The sequence below is a fragment of the Lytechinus pictus genome, chromosome 6 (assembly GCF_037042905.1).
Source record: "Lytechinus pictus isolate F3 Inbred chromosome 6, Lp3.0, whole genome shotgun sequence".
Classification (NCBI taxonomy): Eukaryota; Metazoa; Echinodermata; class Echinoidea; order Temnopleuroida; family Toxopneustidae; genus Lytechinus; species Lytechinus pictus.
The window spans coordinates 22,278,931-22,297,672 of NC_087250.1; the positions used below are offsets into that span (position 1 = coordinate 22,278,931).

Sequence of the window (18,742 nt, forward strand, 5' to 3'; positions counted from 1 at the left end):
GGGCTATTCTATAACAGGAAGATGGGATGGGGTGGACCATGTCATTGCCTTTGCCTCCCAGACATTGAAGTCTGCAGAACGAAGCTGACGATACAGTGCATTCAAACTGGAGCTTCTCGCTATAAAGTGGGCCGTGACGGAAGTTTTCAAAGAATACTTCTTATGTAACAGATGCACAGTGGCCACAGACCATCATCCTTTGTTGTTCCTGGATAAGGCTAACCTTGGCTGTGTAGAGATGCGATGGGTCCAGCAATTGAGTGTGTTCGACTTTGAAATCGTGTACCGTCCTGGCAAGGCAAATCAGGCCCCAGATGTCCTGTCACGTAGAAATACCCCCATCCTCGATAAGTCAGATGTCATTGTGACTAGTTGCAACATGAAGGCGACGTTCGAGGGTTATTCTCCAGGCACACAGGTTCCCCATGCAGTTTGTCTCCATACCGAGGTGAATCGCCAGGGAGGAACGCCCTGCCTACACGGACTGTCAATGCAGGAGATAGAAGTTTAGCAGAAGGCTGATAACGTGTTATAAGAAGTTCGAGGATTTTTTCGACGAGGTACAACTCCCGCCAGACAGGAGCAGGAGCAACTTTCCCGTGATGTATTAGACCTGCTAAGGGAATGGAAAAGGCTCTCTTTCGAAGATGGTGTCTTGCTCATTGATTCAGAACGATGGGCGGCTACATCAGACAACATCATATTCGATTGAAAACAGCAAGAGCTCTGGCCACTCAGCGAGCCAAGTCTGCCATCGCTGCAAGGCATGTTCAATTCAATTTAATTCAATTCAATTTATTTTTCATTCTTCAACATAATACAAATGATTACAAGATAAATTAATTCGATTTGAATAAAAGCATGAACAAAATTCAATATTGAATAAATAATATACATATTCAATGAGTGATTCAAATATAAATTAACATGCATGTCAAATTCAAATCATTATAATCAATATAATTAAATCAATATAATTATATATCATGAGAAGAATGGAGGGGTCCACTGAAAAGTAAAGCTTGCAAAAAGTTAGGATAGAAAGAATATTGAAATATACGTAAAGGAATACATGAAGATGTTAAACAGGCAAAGAAGGTTTTCGAGACACCGCCTGGGCTGGGGCAATACGTTCTCGTCAGGAAGTAGGCCTTCAAGGGTAGACGTAAAATCCAAGATGCCTGGGAGGAAGAGCGCCTGACAAGAAGGCAGAAGGTCCTATTTTTAAAGTATATGGTATGACTCGGCCGGGGATCGAACACACGACCTCCCGTCCATGAGGCTGGTGCTCTACCACTGAGCCACCATACGCGTGTACATGTGTACAGGAGGTCATTTCTGATGAGTCAGGAAGTAGGAATTCAAACTCGATAGCTGTTGCAGGTCATGTCTTGCGTCAACCAGGGAATGCAGGTGAAGTGAGCCAAGTAGAAATTGGTAGTGCTGGATTTAGCCATGACGAAGAAGACAACGACCTCCCTTCTTCTGAATCAAGGGATACGACTCATCCTTCTTCAGATAGCTCTAGTGACCGATATCCAGAGAGGGTGAATCGGGGGGTCCCGCCCAAGAGATATCGGAATGTCTATTTGGACTAGTTCTAACGATTTGTTAATTTGTTACTAGATTAGTTTTTGCTTTGTCATCACTGGACGATAAGTGGGGAAGGTTGTAGAGTCCGTTGAATTTATTCGTTTGATACTATAGATGGCGTCCTAATTGTTGGACTGGGTACTTCTGTGCATTTACTTATACAGATACTGAGACCGGTTCCCACTCGGCTTTCTGTTATTAACCTCTGTTCACCTCTAAAGCAAGGTGATACGGTTTGCGAAGATGCCTGTTAAAATATGTTTAAAAGATAGCATCATAATAATTTGTACCTTTGCCGCGATATCTGCTCCCATTTCCACCAACATCTTTACCGAATCCAGTCTTCCCAGTGATGCAGCACGGTGCAGTGGACTCTGACCATCGATATCCTTAGACTGAATTTCTGCTCCGTGGTCCAAAAGAAACTTGACAACCTCAGCACGATTGCTATCAATATTATCGTAAAAATAAGTATAATTTACAATTAAACTTCAGAATTATACAAATATTTGGCAACCTATAAGAATTATTTATATCAAAATAAGAGGCTCTTTAACAAATTTCAAGATGGCGAAAGTAAAAAAAACAATAAGAAAAGAAATGGCGGTTTCAGAAAAAAGCAGTAAGCCTGAAGTAATTAAAAGCGTTTTTGATAATTTGGGAGCCCTAATAGACATTCGAAATGTATCACGTCTTATAAAACCATAATATCAGATTCAGGAATGTTATCAATAATGTTCACAGGCTATACACATTTAAAGGTAAAAGAAAGTAGTTGCAGCAAATAATTTTTTCATGGGAAAGTTTTTCAAATTAATTTAAATTGACACCATATTAAGATGTATCTAGGTTTGGTACATTAATGTAAACTTATCATTGTGAAATCACGAATCTTAGCTCAAAATTGATAATTTTGATGATCACTAATACAGAAAAGCCTAATAAGCGGGGTGGTGTATTAATATTGGGAAAATGCCCGATAATTGATTGAATTCTGTGCTTATTTTACTCATTTCTCAGCAATTACACATTTTATTCCATAGCCATTCGGCACATATTTTTTATTCATACATACAAACACTTAGGTGGTAATTTTCTTGGGTTCTGTTGGAACACATTTTGAGATCGTTACCACACCTGGGGCCCGTTTCATAAAGCTGTTCGTAAGTTACGGATGACTTTACGCACGACTGGTGACCCTTTCTTGTGCTATATGATATATCCCTATGTAGCTGATTCATGTATAAGAACATGTTCCAGTCGTTCGTAACGTTTGCGTCACTTTACGAACAGCCTTATGAAACACCACCCGGGTATATCTTTAAACCGGAGGATAAACTCAAGTGCAAACATGGGACAGATGAATAATGCTGATTCTTACAAATGTAACCAAATAAAATGTGTTTCTCTACAGGAAATCTGAATGTTTGATTCCATAGCTTCTCCTCAAGTAAGTCTGACCGAAACAAAGGAAAACATTTTCAACAAAAAAAGAGACCGGCTCATTATAAATGCTCCAGATGAGAGTTGGTTAACGTTGACTTCTACAAGTAAGTCTGACAATATTTACCATTCTGCAGCATTGTGTAAGGGAGTAGATTCTGTCTGATCTCTTAAGTTGATATCAGCATTTTTCTCCAATAGGAGTTTGACTGCCTCAATCTGTCCGAAGCCACTCGCAACGTGCAATGATGTTTGACCAGATGAGTTCTTTAAATAAATGGGCAAAGTATGGAAGCAGAAAGGAAATTGTAAAATGCCGATTGATCTACATGTACGCACACTGTGTAAAATTTCAGTCTCATTCTACATACTGTGCCTCTACGTATATTTAATAACTAGTTCGCCTAGCAAAACTAGTGGAACGCCTCCAGTAGTCTCGACTGCATTACGCGATTCAATTTAGCAGCAGTGCTGAATTTGAAAACAACTATTGAAAACTTATTTACACAAAACATTCATACTAAGTTCATTAACACGGAGTTCATCATACATGTATGACCTGACACTAATGCACAAGGATTAGATATATTCGATTGCCTTTATGTCAAGGTTTCATGCAATAGATCCATTTACTTTCAAAGTTATGGTACATTTTCAAAACTTAACCTTGGTTTAGGATTTCAATGTAGAAACCACATAAAAATTATAGTGTATGCACCATGTAATAAAGGTGCAAATTCGCATCTGTTTAGCGCCAAGTATTGCCCAAATGAAAGGACAAGTCCACCCCAACAAAATGTTCATTTGAAATAAGAATTGAAAAAGCTCACAAGCATAATACTGACAATTTCATCAAAATCTGATGCAAAAACAAGACAGATATGACATTTTAAAAGTTCACTTAATTTGAAATACATAACCTACATTTCTTTTGCATTTTATTATTGGAAATATGGAATACTTAAATTTTCCTCTCATTATCTTTGAAACAAACCTTTTTCTCTCCATATTTATGAGGAATTACCCTTGTTTTAACATTTTGTGGTTAAGTCATGTTAAAATCTGTAAACATTTAACATTGCATAATTCAAACAATACAAAAAAATGTGCTACAAGCATATATGGTGCAAAGCGTCTTACTGTGTACCTTTAAGTTGATGTCTATGCGCCCATCGTCCAAACACACCTTCAGCAGGTCGATATTATTGTATAGTGCGGCCCAGAATAGAACACTATCTCCCTTCTTGTTTTTAACATGAATGTCGGCATTTTTTCCTAAAAAGTACTCTATGACGTCGATCTGATTTCTTAAAAAAATAAAATATGAACAAAACTTTACAACATAAAACTGTAAATATGCATCAAAGTCAGAACATGTGTTAACTCCATGGTCAGAAGGTGTAAGTAATATCTAATACTAGCCATTATTCCCCAACTAACATAGGAATACTGTACGCCAACATCAGCCATCCCATATTCGTTAAATCGTATTGTTCCGTGGGCCCGCTGCGTATCACTTATATTCTTCATACGAAGAATATTCTATAGGACTGGTCACTCAAAGCCAATAACTTGATAAAATACAATTTTCCCACGAATCAGGCTTGTTATATAAAGCCGTGCCCGTGTAAATTGCGTGTAAGTCTAAAGACGACCGCACATCTTACAATTGGTATGCAATCCGATTTTATAAAAATATGTTGTAGAATTTGATGCTAATATTGAGACTTACATGTAGAATATCTTACTGTGTAATGTTCGAAATCATCGTACGAATACCTATGTTCAAATCTATGACTATGATATCATCCTTCTTAGAATAAAAGCGAATTTAATATCTAGTCGTAATGATGTCATAGCAGTCGTACGATTGGCTACGATTTGAAACTAATTTGGCATTTACTCCAAAATAAAGGTTTGCAATCTTTCAAAATGGTTATATTAGCATTCTTTCAATTAATTTTAACCTCGAATGAAATGATATGTTGAACCATTCAAATTTTCAGAAAATGAGCAAAGTGCGATTTGTTCAAAAATCGAATCACGAACATTCGTAAGGTGTGCGGTGGCCTTAAGGCTGGGTTCACATAGAAGTATACTATTCGGGTATACGGTGCACGTTTTCGAGGGCACGCGAATAGCTTGAATCGAACAATAGGATTTCCTAATACCGGGTCACATGAGAGGGCACTATACGAAAATGCCGTATAGCTGCGTATAGTATAGTATAGTGGGAATCTTACTTATTCGATTTTCGTGCAGCGTATACAGACGTGGCAGGTGGTGTTCTTAATTTCCCTATAATATTTGCTGTGTGCGTTGGTTAAATGAGGTAAGTTCAAATGAAATGATTTCTTGGTACTCTTTTTATTGGAATTTCTAGCACATGCCGTCATATTTAAGTTATCCAGCACTTCAGAGTTTATCTCATTCACATGCTGTATGATTTATGTGGGTTCTGCATTTTTCGTTCTGTCTTTTTTTGACCTTAAAATGACTGAAGATACAAGGTCAAAAAGGTCCGCAGCGAATGCTACTTGACCTATGTTGTTGTGTATCGCTGAGTCATGTTTAATTAATTACTTAATTATTCTTATAATAAGTCGATAATAATGTGGAAATAGATTTCATTCAAGAAAATATTGTTTATAAAATGATTTATTTATTATTTCACTTTTGCTATGATTTCACAAAGCTGGGATGGGAGAGTATAATCAAGCTCCCCCCCCCCCTAAAAATGACGTCATCAAAGCAAAAAATAGGAATGATTGATAAAATCAATTAGGCTGATACAGGTTTGAAATCTTAAAATATAAATTTGGAAACATAGCTACAGTATTTCCAATAACATTCCTCAACCCCCCCCCCCCCCCTCCCCCAAAATAAAATTTAAGTTTTTAGTGTGTAAAATCATATGGCTTAAATAAGCCCATCTCGACGGACTGGCTGAACTAACCCCATTAAAAAAAAATCATTAAAAGTTGTATTAAATAGAAGTTTAATAATTTGCAGAGGTGACTTCTCTGCTTGAAGTTTGTCCAAAACAAGCTTATTTTCGAATCTTAGTAAGTTATGTAGAAAAAATATGATTTCTTTTTTTTTCAGAAATTAACTTCATAAATATGTACCTCCTTAGCCTCGGCCAGTAGGAGAAGAGCCAAATCTTATTCGTCTGAAGTATCCATTTTGAATATTAAAGTAGGACACGCGTGCTACCTTTATGTGACCCGCCATGCCCGTATAGCGTATAGCGAATATCAAATAGCGAATAGAGAATACCGTATACCGTATACTTCTATGTGAACCCAGCCTAAGGTAAATTTCTATGGACAGCTGTAAGGGCCAATATTAAACGTGCGGTTCGCGCCCTTTTTAATGATAAATAAGCGGAGCCAGAAGTCATTGAGCACGACGATATGATATACTATATTTAATCAGAATATGTCTCATAAATATTCATGGCCCTCAAAAAAAAGACATAGTGTAATTTCCAACACACCGATCAGCTCGACTAGAGTGGCGTAATCGGTAGGACCACACGCTATTGCGAGTCCTCTGCAATCAAGCCTGTCGATGGAAGTTCAAATCTCGCTGCGAAGGATTTTTGCAGGCTTAATTTTTATTTCATTAATGAAAAATGAAGGCAAGACTCGGAATAAATTTAAGTCCAAGATTCTTAGTCTTACCCAAAGCCTCCAAAACAGATTTCCGGACCCACTTGGTTACGGAATAAACATGATAAAAGGCGCGTGATGCGTCGCCACAGGAACTATTTACGTGTTCCGCTGAGCGCAGTGACTTGGGGAAATGTAGGTCATTAAACGCAAGTGACAGAACTCTAAAGCTCAGCAAATAGATTTTGGTTCTTATTTATTAAAAGTAGAATATAAAACACATATATCCGGGGCTCCCTTCGAAAGCTTGGTGGGAATTATACTTAATGTCCGAGGAAGCCAGCAATAAACAGACGTTGTCACGCAAAGTAATACATTAACTAACAGAATGTATCACAACGGGAACATACATTTCAATCCCAAGTTTGTCGCTTATTGTAAACGAGTATTACGGGTGTTTATCTTGTTTTTTTTTTGTGTGTGTACTGTGTTTTACTATAAAAACAAATTTTATGTTCATGTCTCGATTTTTATTGTAATACATCATTTGGGGATGGGGAGGAGAAAAGAAATAATCCCGCCGTGGATTTCTGACCGGAAAAAGGCACATTCCGAAAAAGGGAATGGCAAGTGCGAATTTACATAATAGATATATGGCGTATTGACGAGAAGATATATATTTCTTAATATAGATTGTTTTATTTTTAGATTTTAAGTATAGTCTTTATTGATTTTCAAGATTCATAGAAATATCGATTTTTTTTTTCAACTTAATGAAATGTAAATAAAACAAGTGGAATGCCTCTGGCCGTCTCACCTGCATCACGCGATTCAATATAGCAGCAGTGCTGATTTTGAAAACTACTATAACTCGCACAAGATGTTCAGTGATACTTGGTTACTCTTATTTCTACGTTTTATGAACTAGACCCATACACTTATAGAGATATGATGGTAATTCAACAAATACCCCCAACGTGGCCAAAGTTCATTGACCTTACATGACCTTTGACCTTGATCATGTGACCTGAAACTCGTACAGGATGTTCAGTGATACTTGATTACTCTTATGTCCAAGTTTCAAGAGAAAGATCCATCAACTTTCCAAGTTATGATGGTAATTCAACAGATACCCCCATTATGGCCAAAGTTCATTGACCTTTGACATTGGTCATGTGACCTGAAGCTCGCACAGGATGTTCAGTGATACTTGATTACTCTTATGTCCAAGTTTTATGAACTAGACCAACACACTTTCAAAGTTATGGCGGTAATTCAACAAATACCCCAATTTGACCAAAGTTAATTGACCCTAAATGCCCTTTGACCTTGATCATGTGACCTGAAACTTGCACAGGATGTTCAGTAATACTTGATTACTATTATGTCCAAGTTTCATGAATCAGATCCATAAACTTTTAAAGTTATGATGGTAAATCTACAGATACCCCCAATTCGGCCAAAGTTCATTGACCCTAAATGACCATTGACCTTGGTCATGTGACGTGAAACTCATGCAGGATGTTCAGTGATACTTGATTAACCTTATGTATAAGTTTCATGAACTAAGTCCATATATTTTCTATGTTATGATGACATTTCAAAAACTTAACCTTAGGTTAAGATTTTGATGTTGATTCCCCCAACATGGTCTAAGTTCATTGACCCTAAATGACCATTGACCTTGGTCATGTGACGTGAAATTCATGCAGGATGTTCAGTAATACTTGATTAACCTTATGGCCAAGTTTCATGAACTAGGTCCATATACATATTAAGTTATGCTGTCATTTCAAAAACTTAACCTCAGGTTAAGATTTGGTGTTGACGCCGCCGCCGCCGTCGCCGCCGTCGGAAAAGCGGCGCCTATAGTCTCACTCTGCTATGCAGGTGAGACAAAAAATGACCAAAATCTTAGATCTCATGCAAAAGCGGGAAAATGTTATGACAATTGACAAACGAACAAGTGCTATCATAAAGGTAAAGCGAGTGATCTCAAATGAAAAGATGTCCGATTTCGCTGAAAATAATTTTATTATTGTGATGTTATCATTATTCTGTCTGAGTATGTTGGTATGTAACAAGTCTTAATGCGGGCAAGTAGGGGTTTGAGAGGTGTTTGTGTATATCTATTCATTTGTATGAATGGGAGTACAGGTGCGTGTTTACCTGGAAGAAGCTGCCAAAAGCGCCGAATATGTATCTTCGCCTGGAGGATCAATGAAAGCTCCTCTTTCGCAAAGAAACTTAACACACTCCATATGGCCCTCAAACGCCGCAAACTGGAGAGGGGTGTGGCATGGACTGTCTTCGTTTGATACCTGAACCAAAGTATAGGAATATGATATGTAGTATCTTTAGACATTTAATTATCTCTCCTGAGATGATAATATCAACAAGATCAGGGTGGTTGCGTTTATCAAAGAGTTTATAGATTTATCACACGGAAATCCAAAATTAAGTATTGTGTGCAATTGGCGATAATGCACTGCGAGCTTACAGTGTTACTCCGAGTAGGCATGTTTGCATTATAGAGTGTTTTACAAAATGTTTTTTAAGACCTTCTGTGCATCATAAAAATGTAGGTGAACTCTTATTTCAAATCTACGATAGTAAGCAGTGACCAATTTGTATTGATTGATCCCAGTTGAACTCTCGTCTTTTAATAATAGGCGGGCAGATTGAGGCTGGAATTTGGGGTCAACAATAATTGTGGTATTACAATCAGGTAAATTTGCCTCTGAATAGGCACCCTGGCCATTAAGCATGCATGACTTGACACATAATATACTTAAAACTCAAATAAGCACACAGCACCTGGTTTCAGAACCCTTTCCCTATGAGACTACTTTACCGCCATATGCACATCGGCTCCTGCATCCACTAAAAGCTTGATCGCGTTTAGATCCCCATCCATGCAAGCATCATGTAGTGCTGCCCTGCCTTTGCTGTTTACTGCAGACAGATCAGCCCCCTTTGCCAGGAGTAGTTTTAAGACCTCTTCGTTTTTCCTGGAAAATGCAATAAATATAAGGCGTCAAAGAAATTAAGTTTATCCAATCATGGACCTATTACATGATCCGATCAACGTTTCGTGTCTTCATGTTGTAACCATAGTAAATTCCGCGGATTCCCCCGGGGATTCCCCTCCTTCCCTTAATTTCCACACATCCACACACATTTCATTTGCATTTTTTATTTCATTTTTAAATTCGCGCGCGCACACATACACATCGCACGACTCACAAACACAGATAAATGCACGCGTACTTCGCTTTTTCTGTTTGATTGTTTTGGTTTTAGGTATCATTAATTCCCACGCATACGCTTCCGGTTTTTCCAAATGTTTTCATAGAGATGCCAGTCACAAAGAAACATTTTATCCATCCATGTAAATACTCAACTCATCATACCCACAAATAATGATCCGCTAAGAACAATGATTTAATTTGTACCCGAACGGATATGAAAAATTGTCAAGAGAATGATGACATATAGATATATTTGGTACAGCAAACGATATTAAAGTATTTAGGCCTATATAATAAATGCTGTTTTCTGTAAACAGATATGGGGTCGTTCGTGTTTAAAATGGATATGGGCCTATCCGAGTAAAGATTTTATAATGGATATCCTAAATCATATGAGGATCAGTCAGTAGGCAGGTCCCAAAAAAGTGGCTTCTTTCATCCAAGTGATATTCATGACTTGAGAAGTTTTGCATATTTAATGAGCTTGATGCGAACCAAAACACCTCTTTTCATTCTGTCATTGCTGCTCTAATTGTGCATCGAATTTCATGATTCTGGTATCGTTGTAAAGAAGAAGAATCATTCTTTCAGGTCATGTGTTTGAATTTATTCAAAGATTCTGTAATATATGTTAAAATTGTGATCTAAAATATGCTACAAAACAATTATTTTCACCTGACAAAAGCTGCTATTTTCACACTTTATTTTTGTTTGAGCCCAAATGATTTTTATATCATGATAAAGCTGAATATGTATGCTTTAAAATGGTATAGGTTTCAAAATAAGAATTGGTTTAGTCGGGTCAAGATCACACTTTTCATTGTCCAAGTATATGAAGCAGCTTGAAAACAATAATACTGCACTCTGATTGGTCAAAGGGACCACACACTGGCAAATTCCAACGGTTCCACTGCCTGGGCTCATGGAAAGGTCACACTTCCCATGTGGTAATCTCCTCAAACTACCCGCGCCTGTTGTTCTGTGAACCTTATCCAGCCAATCAGAACTCTGGATTTCATGCAAGTACAACATTTCAGAAATCTCGTCTTGTACCTTGGTGGGAAAAGTGTGATCTTGACCCGATTAAAAGGTGCCGCATGTCAAGAGTGGCATTGTGAGAAAGTACAGAAGTTCTGCTTTATGGTGATATATATATCATTGAGGCTCAAAATAAAAAGTTTTGCACAATTTGCAAAAGAAAACAGAGGAAGAAAATTCAGTTTTGAGGCACATTTTCAGGCCAGAAATTCACTTATTTCTCAAACTATTGTATACAAAATAAATGACCAGTGTGAAAGAATAACATTTACTCTATCTGACGGTGCAATGATATTTCAATTAACTAGAGATTAAAACAGGTAAATTATTAGAGAAAGAAAATCTTACGAATCACGAGATCTTGCAAGGAGGAGGATTCAGCCACGAGATGATTTGGATGAATCTGGCCTTTTTTCTCATTAGCATAGGGACCTGCGGTCTGACTGGGATGAATCGCGTTAAACAACATAATATGTCGACGATTCGATATAGCAGCAGCTAGTGCTGACTTTAAGAACCACTAACAAATAATCATTCACAAAAAACACCATTCATATTCATGATATAATAGTATGTTCGTTGACCCTAAATGACCATTGATCTTAAATCATGTGACCTAAGACTCAAAATAAGTGATACAATATAATAGCAGTGCTGACTTTTAAAAGAACTATTGAATAAATTATTCGCAAGACACCATTCATATGAAAATAAAACACTATTTCATTTACCCTAAATGACCTTTAACCTTGATTATGTGACATAAGACTCATAAAAAACAATAAGTGATACTTGATATTTCACAAACTATATCGATAAAATTTCAGTTATGATGGCAAATGAACAATGCCCCAAACATGGCCAAATTTCATTGATATTAAATGACCTTTGACCTTGGTTATGTGACCTGAAATTCGTACAGGGTTTTCAGTGATGCTTCATTGCTATTATGTCAGCGTTTCATGAACTATTTTAATAATTCATGATACTATTTTTTTTAATTCATGACATTTTGAAAACCTAACATTGGTTAAGATTTCATGTTGATGACGCCGCGGTTGGAAAAGCGGTGCCTATTCTCTAGCTCTGCTATGTATGCGAGACAAATAAATAAATCATAGAAGTATGATAGTAGGTATTTTGAAATGAAAGTTTGAAGACGCCACTAAAATTAGAGTTACCACATTTCCCTTTGCAGAAATTGATTATGTTTCAGCAAGAAGGGCCATTGTCTACAAAAAGTTGTGCCGCATAATTAGTTTCTCATGGTCTTATTTCTGGAACAAAACGAATGACTAGTAAAGGATGGCGGTGTTTTGAATTTAAACAATTACTGATGATACTTACAACTTAATAGAAAGATGAAGAGGGGAGCAACCGCTACTGTCTGACATATTAACACTTGCATTCGCTTCCTCAATCATTAGTTTGACACATTCCATATGATTTTTCCATATGGCTATAATAAGCGGTGTGCACCCGTATTTTCCATGCTGTAAGATAAAAATTATTCAGAGAACCGCATCATTCGCATGGCCCTTGGAAGTCTGGGTGCTCGGGATGCTAAAACACCCCTGGAATACATGTAGTATAAATTTGACCAAGAATCAGCTTTTGTTGAGCGAGAACCCGTTTTTGTACAATCACCCACTCTTATCGAAACCCGATGCCATTAGTGTCACCTTATATATCAACGACACTTCAGGAAGGTGGGAACTCATTCGACTGAATAGGGACAATTTCCCTATATGTATCAAGAAACAAATACACATTGTGGTTTTCCACATTTAAGTACATTTCAAAGTAACACCAACCGTGGTGTCCAATTAAGAGCTATAGACTTCACACTGGATTGTATTATATATTTTGCCTTATAAAAATAATTATATAACCAGAAACGAATAAAGGGGTAGTACACCTGAGATCACTAAACCCGTCTTTCGAACAAGTCAAATGCAAGGTGAAAGAATGTAAATGAAGTGGCTGAGACTAATGACACTGTTAAATAAACAAATGACAAGGAACAATCCTTGATTTTTTTAATTTAAGATTAATGAGGGGCAAATGCATATCATTTTACATACATGTTGGTCTTTTTATATCAAAGTTATCTTACTTGCTCGTCTATATCATGACCTCCTTCTACACATTCCATAATGCGCTCGCAATTCCCTTCCCAAGCAGCAAGCTGGATACTGTTCCACTCCCGTTGATCACCAGCTACCATTATATATGTGAATACGATATGATGACCCCTGAAAACAGATTCAAGACAATTGTACTTAAGGAACGAGATATTAGAGACATTTATGGCCATACTGGTATATTAAGAGCTATTGTGATGTATGCAGCTGGGAATAAGTCTCTTGTGTTATTACCTCGTCTCCCCTGCCCCCTGTACAAAAAATGAATTGCTTCAGTATTATGCGAGTGATCGTAGCGACAGGCGCAGTTCTAGATTTAAGGTTTGGAGTGCTTCTGGGGGCTTGAGAAATTCTCGATGTTGGTTTATCCAACACTATAAAAATGGCATATCATCGGCAGCATAATGTACCTGGGAGACTATACTGCCTTAACAACTGCCCCCAACTCTTGAAAAATATTACAATATTTATGCAACCGATTGAAAAATAAAAACACATTCAAAATGCTTGATTTTTTTCATAACCATTTCATTTATATATCAACCGCTCATTAGAGCATGTGATTTCACTTCACGGTAATGGGGGCAAGACTGACTTGTTATCAGGAAGGTGACCTGTCTTGTTACTATCTCAAGTCGTTTAATTTATTTATACGTGCAAAAAAAGCTATTTGAAAAGTGATATTTTCTGTTTAGAGACTTTTGACCCCCTCCCCCTCCCCCTTTTAAACTAAAACTATAACGAGAGAATGAGGTGACCGGGGGAATGATTTTCTAAATGTCACCTACTTCCAAATATATCAAGTGCATCTACATCTTAATTAATTTTTTTTCCTACTAACACTTATATTCATACTTATTCTAATGTTACCTTGCCATGCAACTGGTAAAAGCATGGGATACATCAAAAGGATCAGTGACATCCAACAATGCTCTCACACAATCTAAGTGGCCCCCTGCCGCTGACAATGTAAGAGGCAACATTCCGCTTATAGTCTGAAAAATAGTACAAAAATATCGCAGGTTTTGAGAAAGTATTGAGGAAATTTTATACTAATTACTGTATAGTGATTGGTTCAAAACTACACCATGTGACGACGCAAATCTTCACATCATAGCGAAAATGTCATTGGTGGCATGACGCTATTTGATCCAATCACTTTTCATGATTTAAACATGCATGGCCATGTAGTATAGGCCTATGTGAAATGCGTGTAACCATGGTAACGTCATAGTAAATAGTGTACAAGTTGCGGGGTCTATAAACGCACAGCGTTCTGGTGACAATGTTTAAGAAATGAATATAAAATCTGCTTTCACTCACATGATATATAGATTTCTAGATTTACATTGTAAAAAATTATTTAGTGCCATTATTTTACATTACCTTCTTTTTTGGAGAGGCGCCCTCTTTCAAAAGAATTTTTGTGATATCAGTATGTCCATTCCAAGCAGCACAGTGAAGTGCAGATAGTCCTTCGTCATCCACAATGTCTAGCTGTCGATGATCTGGCTGTTCATTCGAGTATGTCTCAACCAACGCATTTACACAGTTTTTATGTCCGTTTAAAGACGATAAAAAAAGGGCGGTGTGGCCCTTTTCTGTCTGTGAAATTTAATTGATAATTATATTATTAGTAGTAGTAGTAGTAGTAGTGATAGTAGTAGAAGTAGAAGTAGTAGACGATACGCCACCATGGCCCAGATATTTGGAATGATTTGTAACATAAACAGGCTGTATCACTTTTTGTTTTCTTTCTTTCTTTTAAAGCTTCGTTGACAAGGCTGCTTATTTCTAATGCCTAATTTAATCACCTGCACTTCCCCTCGTATACTTCTTTTTATCATTATCATTATCATCATTGCTATCACCATCATCGTTATTGTTATCAACCTTATTATTATTGACATATGGATTATTTGCATAATTTGATTTTTATAAAATGTTTACCTGCTTAGTTACATCGGCTTCATATAATTTCAAATATTTTACGATATCGTCGTATCCATTTAGGGCCGCAGAATGGAGTGGCGTCCATCCATTGTGGTCAGCTAGATCTTTTTCAGCAAGCTCGTCGATCAAATACTTGGTCACTTCAATATGATTTCTTAAATATAATCAAAGTAACATAAAAAAAAAAAGGGGTTGTAAAATAATTTATGTACACACTATATTAGTAGGCATTTTAGGCTGTGATAGTTAATGGGAATCATTACTTGGTTATTCATTTCAAATGTCCTATTTTAGTATTAAAGTAACATAATAGGGCGTCAATAATCTTTGTATACATCAAATTAGTAGGCATATTAGTAACATCGGGTATGATAGTATGTATGTGGGGATTTATCTGATATCATTGCCCTGTTATTTAGTACTATGAATAGCCTGTAATAACAAAATGAATAATCTCAATATTATCAAAATAATACTATTGATTAAAAAGGTATAACCACAAAAGTAATGATATTCATCATGTTAATTGATATCATACTATCAATTATAGTGTCAATGATAATAATGACAGTAATAACAATATTATTGAAATCATCAAATGATATATCGAACAAATGAAACCAAAAAAATATCGGAAATAAAGATAATAACAGGTCATATAAACAGTCATGACAAAAAAGAGCAGTTCAAAGCAGGATATCAAAAATCTTTCTCAAAATATCAACAAATTATACCACATACTGACATCGTCGCTTATATTGGCTTTGTCTTCGGAATCGACATTATCATGATTCTAAGGAAATAGTAAATATGGGTTACCAACCCGTTTACCGCCATACGAAGTGGTGTAAGTCCTCTGTCATCTACGCTATTGATGGATAGGTTAGCTCTAACAAGGAGTTTAACGATTTCAAGATGACCTTTTGCAGAAGCTGCATGGAGGGCGTTTCGTCCTCCTTGGGTTCTCTCATTAATCTAATGAATAACAAACGATCGAGAAATAAGAATTAAAAGAAATGTCTCAAATGTTTCATAGGTGTGCAATAAAATCATTCATTCGATGAGACATTTACTTTACATTTTTAATCCCAATGTAAACGTTACTGAGCACGGGAGGGTTGACTCCTTAGCTCATTTCATCCCTTCGCGGGACACGGCATTAGAGTCCGGTAACAAAAAAATTAACGATTAATCATACACTCGATTTTGAAGATTGATTGTACATTATAGTTTTTTTATAATCAAACGTAGAAAACTGTTATACAATCATTGCTAAGCTTGGTGTTACAGGCCCTATAGATCTGTTCTTTCGTGTGCATTTTTTTTCATGCGACACGTACCATGCATGCCATTCCAAGTTGTGAGATTAAATCTTGCGTTCAAGCATGTTCGACTGGCCATCAGAGCATATGCCCGCCTGAGCCCCCGGCGGGGCTGTACTCTGGCAACTGGCTGGAGATATGCGAAACACTAGTACGAGGTAGATTGACATGGATATGAAAGTGGTTTTTCAAACAAATAGGGTACATATTGAGTGAGGAGAAACCTACTGAATTCAGGCTTAGATATCAATTATTACGGTCCATCGAATCAATATTACATCTAATGTTGGTTATTGGTGGATCACTGGCAATTGATTCCATGGGTCAGATCACCTCTACAGCTAAACCATTTCGCATTCGTTGATTATGTACACAGCATATGCAATAGGCCTATCCGCGTCTGAAAAATATCCGAATTCGCGTGTGTGTTTTTTTTTTTGTTGCTCCTACTACACAAACGGTAAACTATCTAGCGCACAATGTGATGAGCATTATGTTTTACTTTCCCCGAAATGGGGATTAAATTCAAATTCTCGGGGGGACCACTTCCATTGACGGGTGGATACCAGGCGCGACCATGTAAGCACCCTAAACAAGGGAAGCATGCCTTTTCCAGATTGTGAAAATGCATCCCTGAACAAGTATTTGGTGTGTGGAACCCTACCCTCAACAAGTATTGGAAATTTAACCGAAAATACGTAGCTTTTCTAACGAAATATAACTCTTTTTTTCATTATTTTAAATATCGTAGTTGACACCCTTTTGCGTTACATATACGTAACGCGCCCACTCTTTAAAAGGGAATCCTGTTTACGCGTGGTCGCGCCTGGTATCCACTCGTCAATAAAAGTGGCCCCGGGCGGCCCCTCGAACTCTGGGAGGAACCAAATGTAGCTCTGGAAACTCGTCCTAAATTATCGCCGTTACCATAGTAGCAACCAGCACACGAAACACAGATTAAATATTTCCGTTGCGGATGCGAAACGTTAAAAAATCTAATGACACACAGTTTGAATTACAGGACGGTGTTTTACGACGGGCCAAAAAGTATCTTCCAAAATCGAAATACCGTCGTAAATTCCGCAAAGTGAGGAGTACCGATACAACGGGGTAAAATGGTGACGTGACCAAGTGGTGTCAGGCGTCTCGCCGTACATATTGAACTGAACTGGACATGGAAAGTCCGGGGCTCGATCCCCCGGCCTCGGCACCTATGTCCATGAGCAATCAACAATGCTCTTTTATCCTGCATTCAAATAAATGAAAATGCTATATGCATTATTGGTAACTGGGTGTGCACTTATTTCTTTTTAATATATGGAAAAGTGTAATATTTCTACGCTTCCCCTACAGATTGCATTGCTGAAGTAGCTTACTTCGGGTGATGCATTGCAAATGAAAAATATTGGGTTTATACAGCTAATGTTATGCAAGAGACATGGTTGGTGTATCAAGCAATTGCTCAAGCTACGCACGAATTAAAAACGACTTTCATAAGAAAGGATCATCAGACTTGTGTAAATTAATTTGTAACTTACAACAGCTTTATAAAACACACACCAGGGTAACGTAACACAGAGATAAGCGATCAATCGAGCTTCGTAGGCCTATACGTGTTTTTTTTTTCATTGTAGTCAATGCATTCAATCGTAGAAAAATGTTCTACGATCAATGCTTAGCTTTGTGTTATAAACCCCCGGTGAGCAAGTTGTAAGTTTTGGAGAGTACGAAATTATTGTATGAAGATTCTAATACAGCTCCAATGGCATTGGCATAGTACCATTCACTTACTATTTGCAGGTTGCGGTATACGATTATATTTCTTGTAATGGGGGAACTGGCGGTGCCCCCACAACCGCCGCCCCCCCCCCCTCCCTCCTGGTGCTGCATCAGATAATGAACAAATACACTGTTTAACATTGTTTTGAGGTTTGACAATAAAACTTATAAATAAATGTAATTGAGTTCCACCCTACTTACTGACTCTCTGTTTGCCTGTAGTTGTCGTCGAACTTCTTCCAGTTCTCCTTCATAGGCAGCTTTTACAATCGATACATATTCTTGCACCCGAATGTCTTCATTTCTAGCCCATTCATCTGTAAAAAAGGAGGGCGTGTTAATATTCTGAAGTGCTATTTTACTTCGGAACACTTTTATTGCGGACATGTGAAATCGATGATATTAGATCAATTATGACTGAGCAATCTTCTTATAAACAGTGAATGGCGGGCCCGTGCCATTCTGTCGTTGACCCTAAATAACATTTGACCTTCATCAAATGACCTGAACCTCATGCAAGATGATTATTGATACTTGATTACTGTTTTGTCCGAGTTCATGATATAGATCTACATACTTTCAATGTATTATGACATCCCAAAAAC

The 18,742-nt window shown here is 37.3% G+C and overlaps 1 protein-coding gene across 1 annotated transcript; it reads right to left on the reverse strand.

The window, feature by feature from the left end:
* Positions 1 to 659: 659 nt before the first annotated feature.
* Positions 660 to 18,524, reverse strand: LOC129263122 (ankyrin-3-like). The gene is made up of 11 exons (XM_064100480.1): positions 18,339 to 18,524; positions 15,868 to 16,011; positions 13,954 to 14,078; positions 13,056 to 13,194; positions 12,287 to 12,432; positions 9,505 to 9,661; positions 8,820 to 8,971; positions 4,184 to 4,343; positions 3,164 to 3,303; positions 1,884 to 2,040; positions 660 to 683 (listed from the first exon to the last, which is right to left on the reverse strand). The coding sequence occupies exons 1-11, from the start codon at positions 18,522 to 18,524 to the stop codon at positions 660 to 662; spliced, it is 1,530 nt and encodes a 509-aa protein (XP_063956550.1).
* Positions 18,525 to 18,742: the final 218 nt, after the last annotated feature.